The following is a 13,574-nucleotide window of genomic DNA, read 5'->3' on the forward strand; positions in this document are numbered from 1 at the left end:
TGCTTTCTTACTTGTATTCTGGATGCTGCGCAGCCCGTGTGTGAACAGATCATACTTTCTGTTAGAGCTGCTCGACTCCTGAAAGTTTGAAGCAATGTGGATTTTTCATTGTACAAATGTCAAAATCATCTCTGAGAAACTAAACATACTCGTATTTCTTGATTTTAAAGCACATGCATTTCAAACCTCGTAGAAGAACCCCAGCACCGCGATTCCTGAAGGATCTCTGAGTGCATCTTCAAGTCTGTTGAATCTTTGTTTCATGTGCACAATATGCAGCTGGTGAGAGAGTAATACACATAATAATACGGATTCAAATTAAAAATAAACGAGTATTGGATTTAATTCAGTGAATCTGATGCAGGCAGGTGTTATTCGCTGATATGGTGTTGGTCACACCTCCATAGGATACTGCTCTCCATCGACGGTGTGTTCAGATCCAGGACCTCCGTTAGTGCCCCAGTGGAGGTGAAACTGCACGGCCTTGTACGTTTCTCCCAGGTTTCCTCCAGACACTGTGGCTGTGATGGGTATACTGACCTGAACTGATGTGGAAAACACAACATTACAGTCCAGCGTCACACAGAACAGTTTGTTTCTTCATCAGGTTTGGAGAAATATAGCATTGCATCGGTGTCTCAGCAATGGATGCTCTGCAGTGAATGGGTGCCGTCAGAATGAGAGTCCAAACAGCTGATAAAAACATCACAATAATCCACAGCACTCCAGTCCATCAGTTAACATCTGGAGAAGACAAAAGCTGAAACACATCCAGCATTAAGATGTTTTTAACTAAAATCTGAGTCCATAATCCATAATAACGCTTCCTCGAGTGAAAAAGTGCATCTCTTGTCGTCTCTCACATCAAAATCCAGTCACATATTTGTTTAGAGCTTTTTAAACGCTGCTTGATCTGTGCAGATTTCTCTCCTGATTCACACCAGAACACTTTTTCTCTGGAGGAAGTGTATTATGGATTATGGTTATGGTTTGAAGTTAAAAACATCTTAATAATGGATTTGTTTCAGATTTGTCTTCTCCAGATATTAACTGATGGACTGGAGTGCTGTGGATTATTGTGATGTTTTTATCAGCTGTTTGGACTCTCATTCTGACGGCACCCATTCACTGCAGAGCATCCATTGCTGAGACACTGATGCAATGCTACATTTCTCCAAATCTGATGAAGGAACAAACTCACCTACATATTGGATGGCCTGAGAGTGAGGAAATTTATAGCAACATCAGTTAAAAAATAACGCCATTTCAGAGGCAGAGCAAAATATTACATTCAAAAAAGATATAAAGATAAATATGTTTCTTCAGAATAATGTGCACCACTGAATCACAGGTAATCGAACCAGAAACACAAATTAAAAGTCATTTTGACTTTAATATCTGAATATGGTGAAGATAAAAATTGTATTGATTTTATGCAGATAAAGCAATACTGAGGCAACAAACTAACTCTGAAATAAATCATTCTGTGGTGATTAAACACATTAAACACAGTGGTAACATACTAGTGGCTAATTTAATAAATAACATCAATAAATAAATACACTGGATTTCGTAAATATGACATTCTGTATGTTTGCAGCACTGTAATTAATCTGAAAGGCTCGTTACCTTATGAAGTGATGATAAAGTGACGACAGGAAGTCAAATATTTCCTAAATCATAATCAGGGATAAAATCAACTGATGAATAAAAGAAGGATAAAGCTGGAAATATGAGGCATTGTTAACAGATAAAGCTAAATAAATCTTTAAATCTCCAAAGCGCAAATGTTTGCTGTGTTTAAAATCACTCAAAAAGACTCAAAACATGAGTCTTTGGAAATTACCAAACTATTGAATGGAACTGAACTGAACTGCAGTTATTTTATATATTCTATATATAAATTCAATTGAGCTTCAACTGAGGCTGAAGTGAATTCAGAATTTAAGGCTTAATATCAGTTCATAATCTGTCATTTGAACTGAACTGGCCACAACACACGGAATGCAGAATTACAATTTGATTTCCAATCTACAGAATTAGAATTAAAATTATATTCAAATAAATTCATATAACTGCTAAAAGAGTAGTTAGTGCATTTAATTTTTCAGTATAATTATCAAAGACCATGTTCATACACCCAACACATGGTTTTGGAAAGAAGTCTCTTCTGCTCACCAAGGCTGCATTTATTTGATCAAAAATACAGTAAAAATTTGAAATATTATTACAATTTATAATAGCTGTTTTCTGTGTGAATAACTGTTCAAATGTAATTTATGTCTGTGATGCGCAGCTGTATTTTCAGCATCATTACTCCAGTCTTCAGTGTCACATGATCTTCAGAAATCAGTATAATATGCTGATCTGCTGCTCGAGAAACATTTCTGATTATTATTAATTCTGAAAAGATTTTATATTTTTGTAGAAACTGTGATACATTTTATTTTTCAGGATTCACAGATTAATTGAAAGTTCAAAAGAGCAGCATTTATTTGAAATATAAATCTTTTGTAACGTTATATATGTCTTTACTGTCAATTTTGATCAATTTAATGCATCCTAGATAAATAAAATTATAATTTTTTGTAAAAACAAAAATCACAATGACCCCAAACTTAAATGTAAAACATTAAAATATTCATCCAAAATTTAAATATCAATAATTATTTTTATAAAATTATCTGTAAACAATGCGCTAACATTTTGTGGTGCTTCCGCTCATTCCGATTCAAATTCTAATTCAACATTCTGTGTGTTGCATCCAATTCAATTAACATTGACTCTCAAATTAAAAGGTTCTTAAAGGGACAGTTCACCCAAAAACGATAATTCTGTCATCCTTCACTCATTCCAAACCCGTATGCCTTTTTTTTCTTCTGTGGCACATAAAAGAAAATATCTTGAGAAATGCCTCATTCAATGAAAGCCAATGGGGTCCTTCAAATCTCTTCTTTTGATGACAGTAAGTTCATTTTTGGGTGAACTGTCCCTTTAAGCTGCGTGTTTCACACCATAGTCTCCGGAAGTGTGTCTATGCTGTCTGATGACAGGAGTTGCCATATTTGCCACTTCTCTGTGGGCCAGTCTGGATGCTGCTCTGCTCCGAAGCTCTTCGATGGCACGTGTGACGCCGCACCCTGACAGGAAGTGACACGCGGCTGCATGGACACGGCAGGAAGTATGTCGTCTGGTTTGGCAGGAGATGCCATCGCTTCCTCTGATTGGTGAAATGCAGTTCGGCTCGATGCAATAGGATGCATTTGATGGCGCGGGGAGCTCAGAGGACTGCCGTCTGCACTTGTGACCTGCAGGCGCGCTCTACATTCAGCGGCGACGTTTGTATAGGACGTTTGCATCTCATGCACAGGTTTCATGTCGTTATCGTCATCATAGAAAACATCAGAGGAGGCGCGTTTATACAGGTGTCCATCCGAACCTGAAGGACAGAAACACATTTCCTTATTCTTAACCCTCATAATGCATTCAGGACATTTTGACCAGGAAGAGATGTATAAAAATGTCTAAAAAATGTTTTTAGTAAAGGAATGAAACATTGCAAACACTTTTAGACCCTCAAAATACACGCTATTTATTTTTTCAGATTTTTTTCCCCAATTATTTTTCAAGAGTTATAACATGTCTTGTGTTTAGGGATGCATCGAACCGATACTCAGTATCGGTATCGGCTCCGATACTGGCATTTTCTGATATATTTACTTTTTTTCATGAATGTATTTTACAACAATACAAAGAGCAATGTGTAACATTTTACCAGATTTAGTGCTTTACTTATTAACTTTTATTTGTTCTCCACTAAATAATGTTGTTTCACTAAATGTTTAGATTTTATAAAATCATTGTACACCCACGATTTTTCTCTTTTATCCACTAACCTAGTTTATGATAGAATTTTGTCATAGATTATGATTATATATTTTTTCATTAAAATGAACTTGACTATATTTAGCAGAATGTGTTTAACACACAAAAGAGTGATGATCAGGCCAACACATTGAAGTACAGAAATTCTACATTGATAAAAAAAAAAACTGTGCTGGTATCGGATTGGAATTGGCAGATACTCAGAATTGTCAGGATCGGATCGGTTCTGAAAAAATGGTATAGTTGCATCCCTACCTGTGTTCGGGTCATCTGGGTATGTATGGAGTACCATTAGTGTCAAAACTACTTTTTGTAAAATTAGCTATGAAGTTAAATTAGTGTCAAAAAACTTTTGTAAAATACACTACCGTTCAAAAGTTTGGGATCAGAAAGGTTATTAAAGACGTCTCTTATGCTCATGAAAGTTGCATTTATTTGATCAAAAATACAGAAAACACAGTAATATTATGAAATATTATTGCAATTTAAAATAATGGTTTACTATTTTAATATCCTTAAAAACATAATTTATTCCTATGATGCAAAGCTGAATTTTCAGCATCATTACTCCACTCTTCAGTGTCACATGATCTTCAGAAATCATTCTAATATACTGATTTATTATTAATGTTGGAAATAATACTTTTTACAGGATTCTTTGATGAATAAAAAAATACAAGAGAACAGCATTTATTTAAAAATGAAATTTTGTAATAATATACACTACCATTCAAATGTTTGGGGTAAGTAATTTTTAAGAATTTTGTTGATAAACATGAATATGTGCATCTATTGACGAACCAATGCAGCATGAAAATCATCTGAAAGTGAAATGTATGCAATTAAAATGAATTTATTTAGTCTTAAAATTTTCAGAGTAGCATTCATGTTGTTTTGTTAGATATAAATATGTAGGTTTCATAAATTTGGACTGTTTTTGAGCAATCATGAGTTATAAAGTCAAACTTAATTTCCATTCATTCTAATGGGGTTAATACAATTTATCTTGCTGTGTTAATATTTCTAAGATTCATACACATTTTTTAGAAATAAAAATCTTCTTAACTGCCATTTTATTCAAATTTTCTTATATTCTGTATTCCTACTACTTCTCAAGAATATTATCTTTTTTCTGAAGACTGTACTTTAGACAACACTTAGAAAGAATTAAAATTCTTGAAAAGAATATTCTCAAAAGTCATCATAATTAATTTTTTTAGACAAACATTTAGGACTATTATTTTTTTGGACCCAGTAAATTAACATTTTTGAATTGACACCACAATTCAACACACATATGTGGTTGAAAAATAATACATTTTAACCAGTAAGGAACACAGTCATGAAATTTTCACTATTTGACCATTTGAATACTTTAATAAATAATAAAGATTGATACTGTATCAAAATATCAAAAGAACAAAAGTGCAGTGTGTAAATACAAAATGTTAATGTGCTTAATGTGTTTCCCTTTGATTAAAATAACTTCTACTGTATAAAATACAGAGGGTATTGCATAATACAGGATAAATTATGTGGCTCTTCTTCAAAAGTACTAAAACTCTCTTGCATATTTTTTTTGACATGTTATTTGTTTCATGTTTGTACCTGTGAGGAGTTTGTCATGAAGTCCTGACAGAAGAGCGTGTCGTGTTCGCCAGATACGAGCCTTATCATGTATGGTTTCCCCTGAGGAGAAGAGAATATTCATTACTGACATGTACAACTCTCACAAAACCTGTGCTGCCTCGTGTCAACACATTTATAAGACAGCAATACATGAACGCAGCAGAAAGCAATCAGATTTTGTGCTGTGATGAGTTCAGGTAAAAATATATATATATATATATATTATTCAATATATATTATTCAATACTGGAAAGTATTCATTAAAAAGTAGTTTGATCCAGTGTGATTTTAGTCTCATTGATTTACTATTGTAGTTTTTTATTAATATTGTTAATTTGTTTTTGTTTTTATGGTTTCTGTTTTTATTTAATACAATAATACAAATAATAATAAAACAGGCCCATACAATTTACTTTAATGCTGTGAAAACTAATATTTTTTAAATATAATATAATATAATGTAATAAATAATAATATAATAACACAATGCAGTTTAATTTTATATGAAGGAAGACCTTTGATTATCTTTGCATATAGTTTTTTATATATATATATATATATTATTCAATATATATTATTCAATACTGGAAAGTATTCATTAAAAAGTAGTTTGATCCAGTGTGATTTTAGTCTCATTGATTTACTATTGTAGTTTTTTATTAATATTGTTAATTTGTTTTTGTTTTTATGGTTTCTGTTTTTATTTAATACAATAATACAAATAATAATAAAACAGGCCCATACAATTTACTTTAATGCTGTGAAAACTAATATTTTTTAAATATAATATAATATAATGTAATAAATAATAATATAATAACACAATGCAGTTTAATTTTATATGAAGGAAGACCTTTGATTATCTTTGCATATAGTTTTTTATTACATTTACATTTAGACATTTAGCAGATGCTTTTATCCAAAGCGACTTACAAATGAGGACAATGGAAGCAATTAAAATCAACAAAAGAGCAATGATATGCAAGTGCTATAACAAGTCTCAGTTAGCTTAATGCAGTACACGTAGCATGTTTTTTTTTAATCATATAATAAATAAAAATAAAACAGATAGAATAGAATTAGAATAGAGAGTGCTAGAGTTAGAGAGTCAAATAAAGATGGAAGAGATGTGTTTTTAGACGATTCTTGAAGATGGTTAAGGACTCAACTGCTGGGATTGAGTTGGGCAGGTCATTCCACCAGGAGGGAACAGTTAATTTAAAAGTCAGAGAAAGTGATTTTGTGCCTCTTTGGGATGGCACAATAATACGCCGTTCACTTGCAGAACACACGCTTCTAGAGGCACATAACTCTGAAGTAATGAATTTAGGTAAATGGGTGCAGAGCCAGCGGTGGTTTTGTAGGCAAACATTAATGCCTTGAATATTATGCGAGCAGCTACTGGTAGCCAGTGCAAACTGTAATAGGCCCATATGATTTACAGTAATACTGTAAGGTTTTTTTTCTTCAAATCCGTATTTTATTAATTTTTATTTCAGTTTTAACTATTTTACTATTAATTTAACTAAATGAAAAAGAAAAATGTTTCCTTGTGATCTAACTGAAATTAAATAAGATTTTATATTATTTCTGTTAGCATTATTGTTGTCTCAATATATGGGGTAAGTTGTCACAACAGGGCATGGAGTTAAACTAAATGACAATGTGAAATGTTGCCTTGGCAACTAGCTGAAATAATAATAACAATAACAATAATACTAATTATTATTATTAATGATTGAATAATAAATAAAGTTTTTAAACAAAGGTTTTTCTATGGTTTTAGTTTTAATGGACTATGATAACCCTGGAGTGATCTAATTAAAATGACTATTTTACCCAATATTTGTGCTGTGTATTTTGTGCTTATTAGAGTATCAGTAGCAATAACCTAACGACAAACTCCATTCACTGAGAGCTTCTCGTGTGAATCAGATGTTGAGCACTGTTTGTATGAGTTGCTGCCTATGCAGCTCATTTAAATCACGTGGTCAGTATCATTGAGGCCTCTTCATTAGTGAATAAACCCACCGGCGCTGGCTTGTGAGGGTGAGAGGCAGAAGTTCACAGTGTTGTTCCTCTCGAGAGCATGATGCTCCGGTCCTGATGGATGAAACCACTCGGAGAGCACCGGAGAGTTGTTATCGTACGGAGAGATTTCTCCACTGGAGCTCTTCACGTCTCTGCAAGACCACAGATCCAGCACACCGTTAACAACACTTCAACTGTTTATAATATAAGAATACAAATTATAATAAAATAGGCACTTATGACTTACTTTATTGCTGTGAAAATTAATAATATATTACATTATATTATATTATTACTATTTTAATCATGTCACACGTAAGCCTAATAGTTTTTTTTAAAACTTGGAATTGTATATAATATAAAAAATTATAATAAAACAGGCCCATATAATGCTGTGAAAAAATATTTATATAATTTATACAATTAATTATTTCCAATGTAATAAAGTATAATATAATATAATATAATATATTATAATATAATATAATATAATATAATGCAGTCTGATTTAGTATGAAGGAAGACCTTTGACTATATGTGTGTGTTTTTTTTAATATATTTACATTTTTGTTAATATATATATATATATATATATATGTTTTTATATTTTTTCTTCTTTTTTTTTTTTTTTTGGAACCGTATATACTATATAATAGAATAATTGTAATACAATAGGCCCATATAATTTACAGTAATGCTGTGAAAATTAGTAATATAATATAATATAATATAATATAGTCTGATTTCATATGAAGGAAGACCTCTGATCTTTGTTTACCTTGTGTTTTTTAATATTCTTTCTTTTTTTGAATTTTATATAATAATATGATTTACCATAATGCTGTGAAAATGAATACGGTTTATATTATCCATAATATAATATAATATAATGCAGTCTGATGAATTATTACTGCACTATTATTGTCTGTTGACGATGAATCAGTAGTTGTGCCATGGCAGGTGTAATGACTCGTCAGTCTTGTTGTTCACTTACTCACACTGTGGTGTTTTCCTCCTCAGCAGATAATGCACCACATCACTGTCTGTGTCCAGCAAACTCAGCAGAAGCTCGTTCTGCAGCTCCGCTGAGATCTGCGGCACAAATCACATCAACACGTTCCTTCAAAATACAACTGAGTCCAGTCAAACCACTGATACACGCACAGCTTTACTGCCAAAGAACAAGCACAAGGGCTTTAGCTTGGGTGGCTATTAAACTCTTTACAAGGAATACAATCTTTTTACATTTAGAACGCATTGAGAGATGCAGTCCAATGCACAGCCCACTCAAAATCACTACATTTTGACAAGACACTTACTTACAAGTGACTTTAAAGAGCTCATATCATGAGGAAACAAGCTTTCCCTCATCATCTGAGATAAAAATGCTTGATTTATGATGCAAATATACTGGAACTCAATCAAAACTTCTTCCACAGTGGAAAAACAAAAAACTAAACATTTATAGAAATTAAGCTGCAAAAACATCCCACCCTGGCCAGTGTTATTGTTAACTAAAAGCACAAATATTATTTATAAAATAAAATCTAAATATGAGTTGAAAAACTGTCGCTTTGGCAACTAACAGAAATGAAATAAGTTTAAGTATTAAAATTACTAAAACTAAAAATGAAGTAAAATATAAATATAAATGCTAATTCAAAATATAAAAAAACACTATAACAGTATTTTAATATTACTATAATTATAGCTGTGATGGATATACCTAAGTGTGATTGGTTTCTTCAGAATATATGGTTAGTTGTGAACAGAGAAAGATGCTTTAGCACAAGTAACGGTGTAGTTACAGCATCTGCCAGCAGGGGAACTAGTTCACACTAACCAGACTAACCCTAACCCGTTTGACTTGTACTTAGTTCACATGTGAAGATAGTATTGAAATCTTAAAGACAGAACAGCAAAACATGGTTCAATTCTTAGAGTCAGAGAGAGAGAGTGAAGAATCAGACGGAAAAAAAAAAAAAAGATAATATGAAATAATTTAATTCAATATGATATTAAATATATAATAAAAATAATAAAACTAAATTAAGACTTAATTATGTTTAGTAACATTGGGACCATATAGGAATTAAATAAATTGATAAATAAATAAATACAAGGATACAATCTCTCTAAAAACTATTTCTAATACATTTTTTTTTATAAATATGCAAAATGTAAAAATATGTAATAAATATGTAAACAGATAATATGAAATAATTTAATTCAATATGCTATTAAATATATAATAAAAATAATAAAACTAAATTAAGACTTAATTATGTTTAGTAACATTGGGACCATATAGGAATTAAATAAATTGATAAATAAATAAATACAAGGATACAATCTCTCTAAAAACTATTTCTAATACATTTTTTTTATAAATATGCAAAATGTAAAAATATGTAATAAATATGTAAACATAAATATGTAATTATTTAACTAAATATGATATTAATTATACAATTAAAATGGTATCACTAAATTATGCCTCCATTATGATTGGTAACATTGGGACCACAAGGGGAAAAAGTTAAATAAATCATTCATTCATTCTCATGGTCAACAAAGAGAGTGTGAAAAATTAGAAGTATATTTAAAATATAAATATGAAATTATTTAATTAAATATGATATTAAATATAGAATTTAAATGATAAAACTAAATGTGACCCTGGACCACAAAACCAGTCACAAGGGTACATTTTTCGAAATTTGAATAAATAAGCTTTCCATTGATGTATGGTTTGTTAGGATCGGACAATATTTGGCTGAGATGCAACTATTTGAAAATCTGGAATCTGAGGGAGCAAAAAAATCTAAATATTGAGAAAATCATCTTTAAAGTTGTTCAAATGAAGTTCTTAGCAATGCATATTACTAATCAAAAATTAAGTTTTGATATATTTACAGTAGGAAATGTACAAAATATCTTCATGGAACATGATCTTTACTTAATATCCTAATGATTTTTGGCATAAAAGAAAAATCTATAATTTTGACCCATACAATGTATTGTTGGCTATTGCTACAAATATCCCCCAGTGACTTAACACTGCTTTTGTGCTCCAGGCTCACAAATTAGGATTAAACTATGATTAATAACACTGGGACAATAAATAAATAAATTAATAAACAAACATGTACAATATTCCCCCTTTGCAGAGTGCAGTCTGCCTAAAAACTGCATATGTTTCTATTCTGCATGTTGTCCTTCATTCAAACTTCAATGGTCCAAATCATCTCAGCAGCCCTGTTTTGGACATGCAGCATAAACTACATCTCAAGCACTTTCGTAAAACTGTCCTAACACACAGCCATAGAAGTGGTGATTTATTTGTATTGTTGTGTTTTCTCTGTCTGAGCATCCTCATGATGTACCGTGAACAGGGACTGGTGCATGTCGATCATGTGCTGCACCACGCTGATGATAGCGGCGCTGTCCTCCATCCGCGCCGAGCTCTCCACGCTGAACTCCTTCTCTGAGCTCTTCTGCTTGTGCAGCAGGTTCGGCCCGAATATAGTGGCCAGGTTCAGAGACGTCATCTTATTACCGATCACCTACAAATAACACAAACGCACCCATCGTTCCTCATTGCATTGAGCTCAGTGAACTTTTGGGTTTGTGATCATCCTGAAAAAGCAACGCGTGACCTCCAAAACCTACCGTGTAGAGACTTTTATTGTGCTTGCAAGTGTTTTTGTCCTTTCTGTAGTTTTGACAGCATCAAAAATGGTCATGGAAGAAAGAAAGGATTCCTTTTTCATTTAATTACAATTTACTAATCAAAAAGCTTGTCCACTTAACTGAAATCATGAAACTTACAGAATTTAACTACATTTTTTTTTTACCAAATTCATTTTTCTGGATTCTTTAAAATAGTTAAATGTAATTTTACTAATAAAAAATCATGTCTAATTTTATTGAAATCATAACATTTTTTAGGGCCCTATAAAGTTTTTTTTTTTTTTTTTTTTTTTACAAATTCCGTTTATATACCATTTTAATAGTTAAATTAAATTCTGCTAACCAAAAATCATGTCTAATTAATTGAAATAGTGAAACTTACTTTGTTATTAAATTTTTAGGGCCCTATGAAATCTGTTTTATTTTACACAAATTCTATGTTTTCCTTTATAATTTTTCTATATTCTGATTTAAGTTACATCAAATTTAGTATTTAAAAACATGCATTATTAATTAAAATCATGAAACTTACATAATTTAACAAGTTATCAATTTAACAAAACTGTAGCAATCAAAAAGCATGTCTAACTAACAACCTTAAACTTTATTTTTTAAAATTTACTTATTTGTTAATTTTTACAATAATAGGTCTCAGTGAAATGTTTTATTGTTTTTCAGAAAGTCTCTGTCTTTACAATTTACTACATATTTACTATCAAAAACGGTGGTAATCAAAGCAATAGCAATTAAATTAATCTTTTAAAATGTAATCAAATAAAACATTAACAATTCCTTTTATTTTTGGCAAACAAAGAGCTGCACAACAGAGGTTTACTGTTAAAAGGAAACTCTCCTGGAAGAAAGAAAGTCATGCAAGGTTGAAAACAGGAGTAAATAATAACATTTTTCTTCAGGCTGACCACAAACCCAGAGTTCATTGAGCTCTTTGAGATTAATGCAGTTTGTTACACATCAGTAAGGAATCATGGGTAATCTTGAATGAGTTACTTTAACTAAATAAGGCAAACAAACAAACAATCACAACCGCAGTAGTGTTGGATTTCTATTGGACGCAGCATTAGGAAACCTTGTGATTCTTGTGAGCACAACATGACTGATGTATGAAAAAAATGACTCTTTGTTATTGTCCTCTTGCATTATTGACAAACTATTTTCCTGTTTGACTCTGTAAAGCTGCTTTGACACAATACTGTATAAAGCGCTATAGAAATAAAGGTGACTTGACTATGAGATCACGGCTTCATGTCGTCTGATTCCTGCTGAAGTAACAAGCTGTTTTCTGCTGTCCATCAGTTCACTTTCCACACATCCTCTTAAACACACACACTCACACACACACACACACACACACACACACACACACTCTGACACTCACACACACGCACACACACACACACTCTGACACTCACACACACACAACACACACACTCACTCTGACACTCACACACACACACACACACTCTGACACTCTGACACTCACACACACACACTCTGACACTCACACACACACTCACACTGACACACACACACACACACACACACACACACACACACACACACACACACACACACACACACACACACACACACACACACACACACACACACACACACACACACACACACACACACACACACTCTGACACTCACTCACACTCACACACACACACACTCTGACACTCACTCACTCTGACACTCACACACACTCACTCTGACACTCACACACACACACACACACACACTCTCTCTCTCTCTCTCACACACACACACACACACACACACACACCAGCTAAAAGATGATACCTCAGTGTTTATTTAGCCGTTTGATAATATTTGACATTATTTCAGCATTTATGTATCTGCTTAAAAGGGTGATTCTTCCCAACAAACAATCAGGAAGACTCAACATGTTTTAAGTTTAATGTTTTAACATTTTTAATGTTTAAAAATTATGCATGAAAGAGTTTTTAATCGATTAATTGAAATCCCCCCAAAAATGTTGTACACTGTAAAACATTATTTTTCAAATGATTTGGAGTGTTTTACAAGAAAATACAATTTCAGTTTTTCTATCTCAAAATTTTATGTTTAATTAAATGTTAATTGCCGCTTCTTTGTCATTGTATTTTATGTATCCTGCATTTGATGTATATTTAAAATACATTTTTAAATAATTTTAATCATTAATCAAATTCAGTGTTTTCCACTTAATTTTTTCTGATTCTATTTAAAAAAAATTATTCAATTTTAATAATAAAAAAGCATGTCAAACTAAATCAACTTTACATTTTAACAACTTTTTATTTATTTATTCA

General features: G+C 31.7%; 2 protein-coding genes across 2 annotated transcripts in view; both read right to left on the reverse strand.

Annotated features, from left to right (window-relative positions):
- Window positions 1–1,265, reverse strand: part of LOC107563878 (carbonic anhydrase 9-like) — a 9,318-nt gene extending 8,053 nt beyond the window's left edge. The window contains exons 1-4 of the mRNA XM_016248845.1: window positions 1,261–1,265; window positions 400–598; window positions 187–279; window positions 4–78 (exon numbers count right to left, since the gene is read on the reverse strand). Of these exons, the coding sequence (XP_016104331.1) occupies window positions 4–78; window positions 187–279; window positions 400–598; window positions 1,261–1,265 (372 nt within the window). The remainder of the gene's footprint in view (window positions 1–3; window positions 79–186; window positions 280–399; window positions 599–1,260) is intronic.
- A 1,435-nt stretch (window positions 1,266–2,700) lies between these two features.
- LOC107563873 (rho GTPase-activating protein 6-like) overlaps window positions 2,701–13,574 on the reverse strand; it is a 38,712-nt gene continuing 27,838 nt past the window's right edge. Inside the window, exons 9-13 of the mRNA XM_016248841.1 lie at window positions 10,932–11,111; window positions 8,540–8,637; window positions 7,546–7,697; window positions 5,494–5,574; window positions 2,701–3,439 (exon numbers count right to left, since the gene is read on the reverse strand). Of these exons, the coding sequence (XP_016104327.1) occupies window positions 3,009–3,439; window positions 5,494–5,574; window positions 7,546–7,697; window positions 8,540–8,637; window positions 10,932–11,111 (942 nt within the window). The 3' untranslated portion in view covers window positions 2,701–3,008. The remainder of the gene's footprint in view (window positions 3,440–5,493; window positions 5,575–7,545; window positions 7,698–8,539; window positions 8,638–10,931; window positions 11,112–13,574) is intronic.

Source organism: Sinocyclocheilus grahami, unplaced genomic scaffold (genome assembly GCF_001515645.1).
Source record: "Sinocyclocheilus grahami isolate Dianchi unplaced genomic scaffold, SAMN03320097.WGS_v1.1 scaffold894.1, whole genome shotgun sequence".
NCBI classification, from domain to species: Eukaryota; Metazoa; Chordata; class Actinopteri; order Cypriniformes; family Cyprinidae; genus Sinocyclocheilus; species Sinocyclocheilus grahami.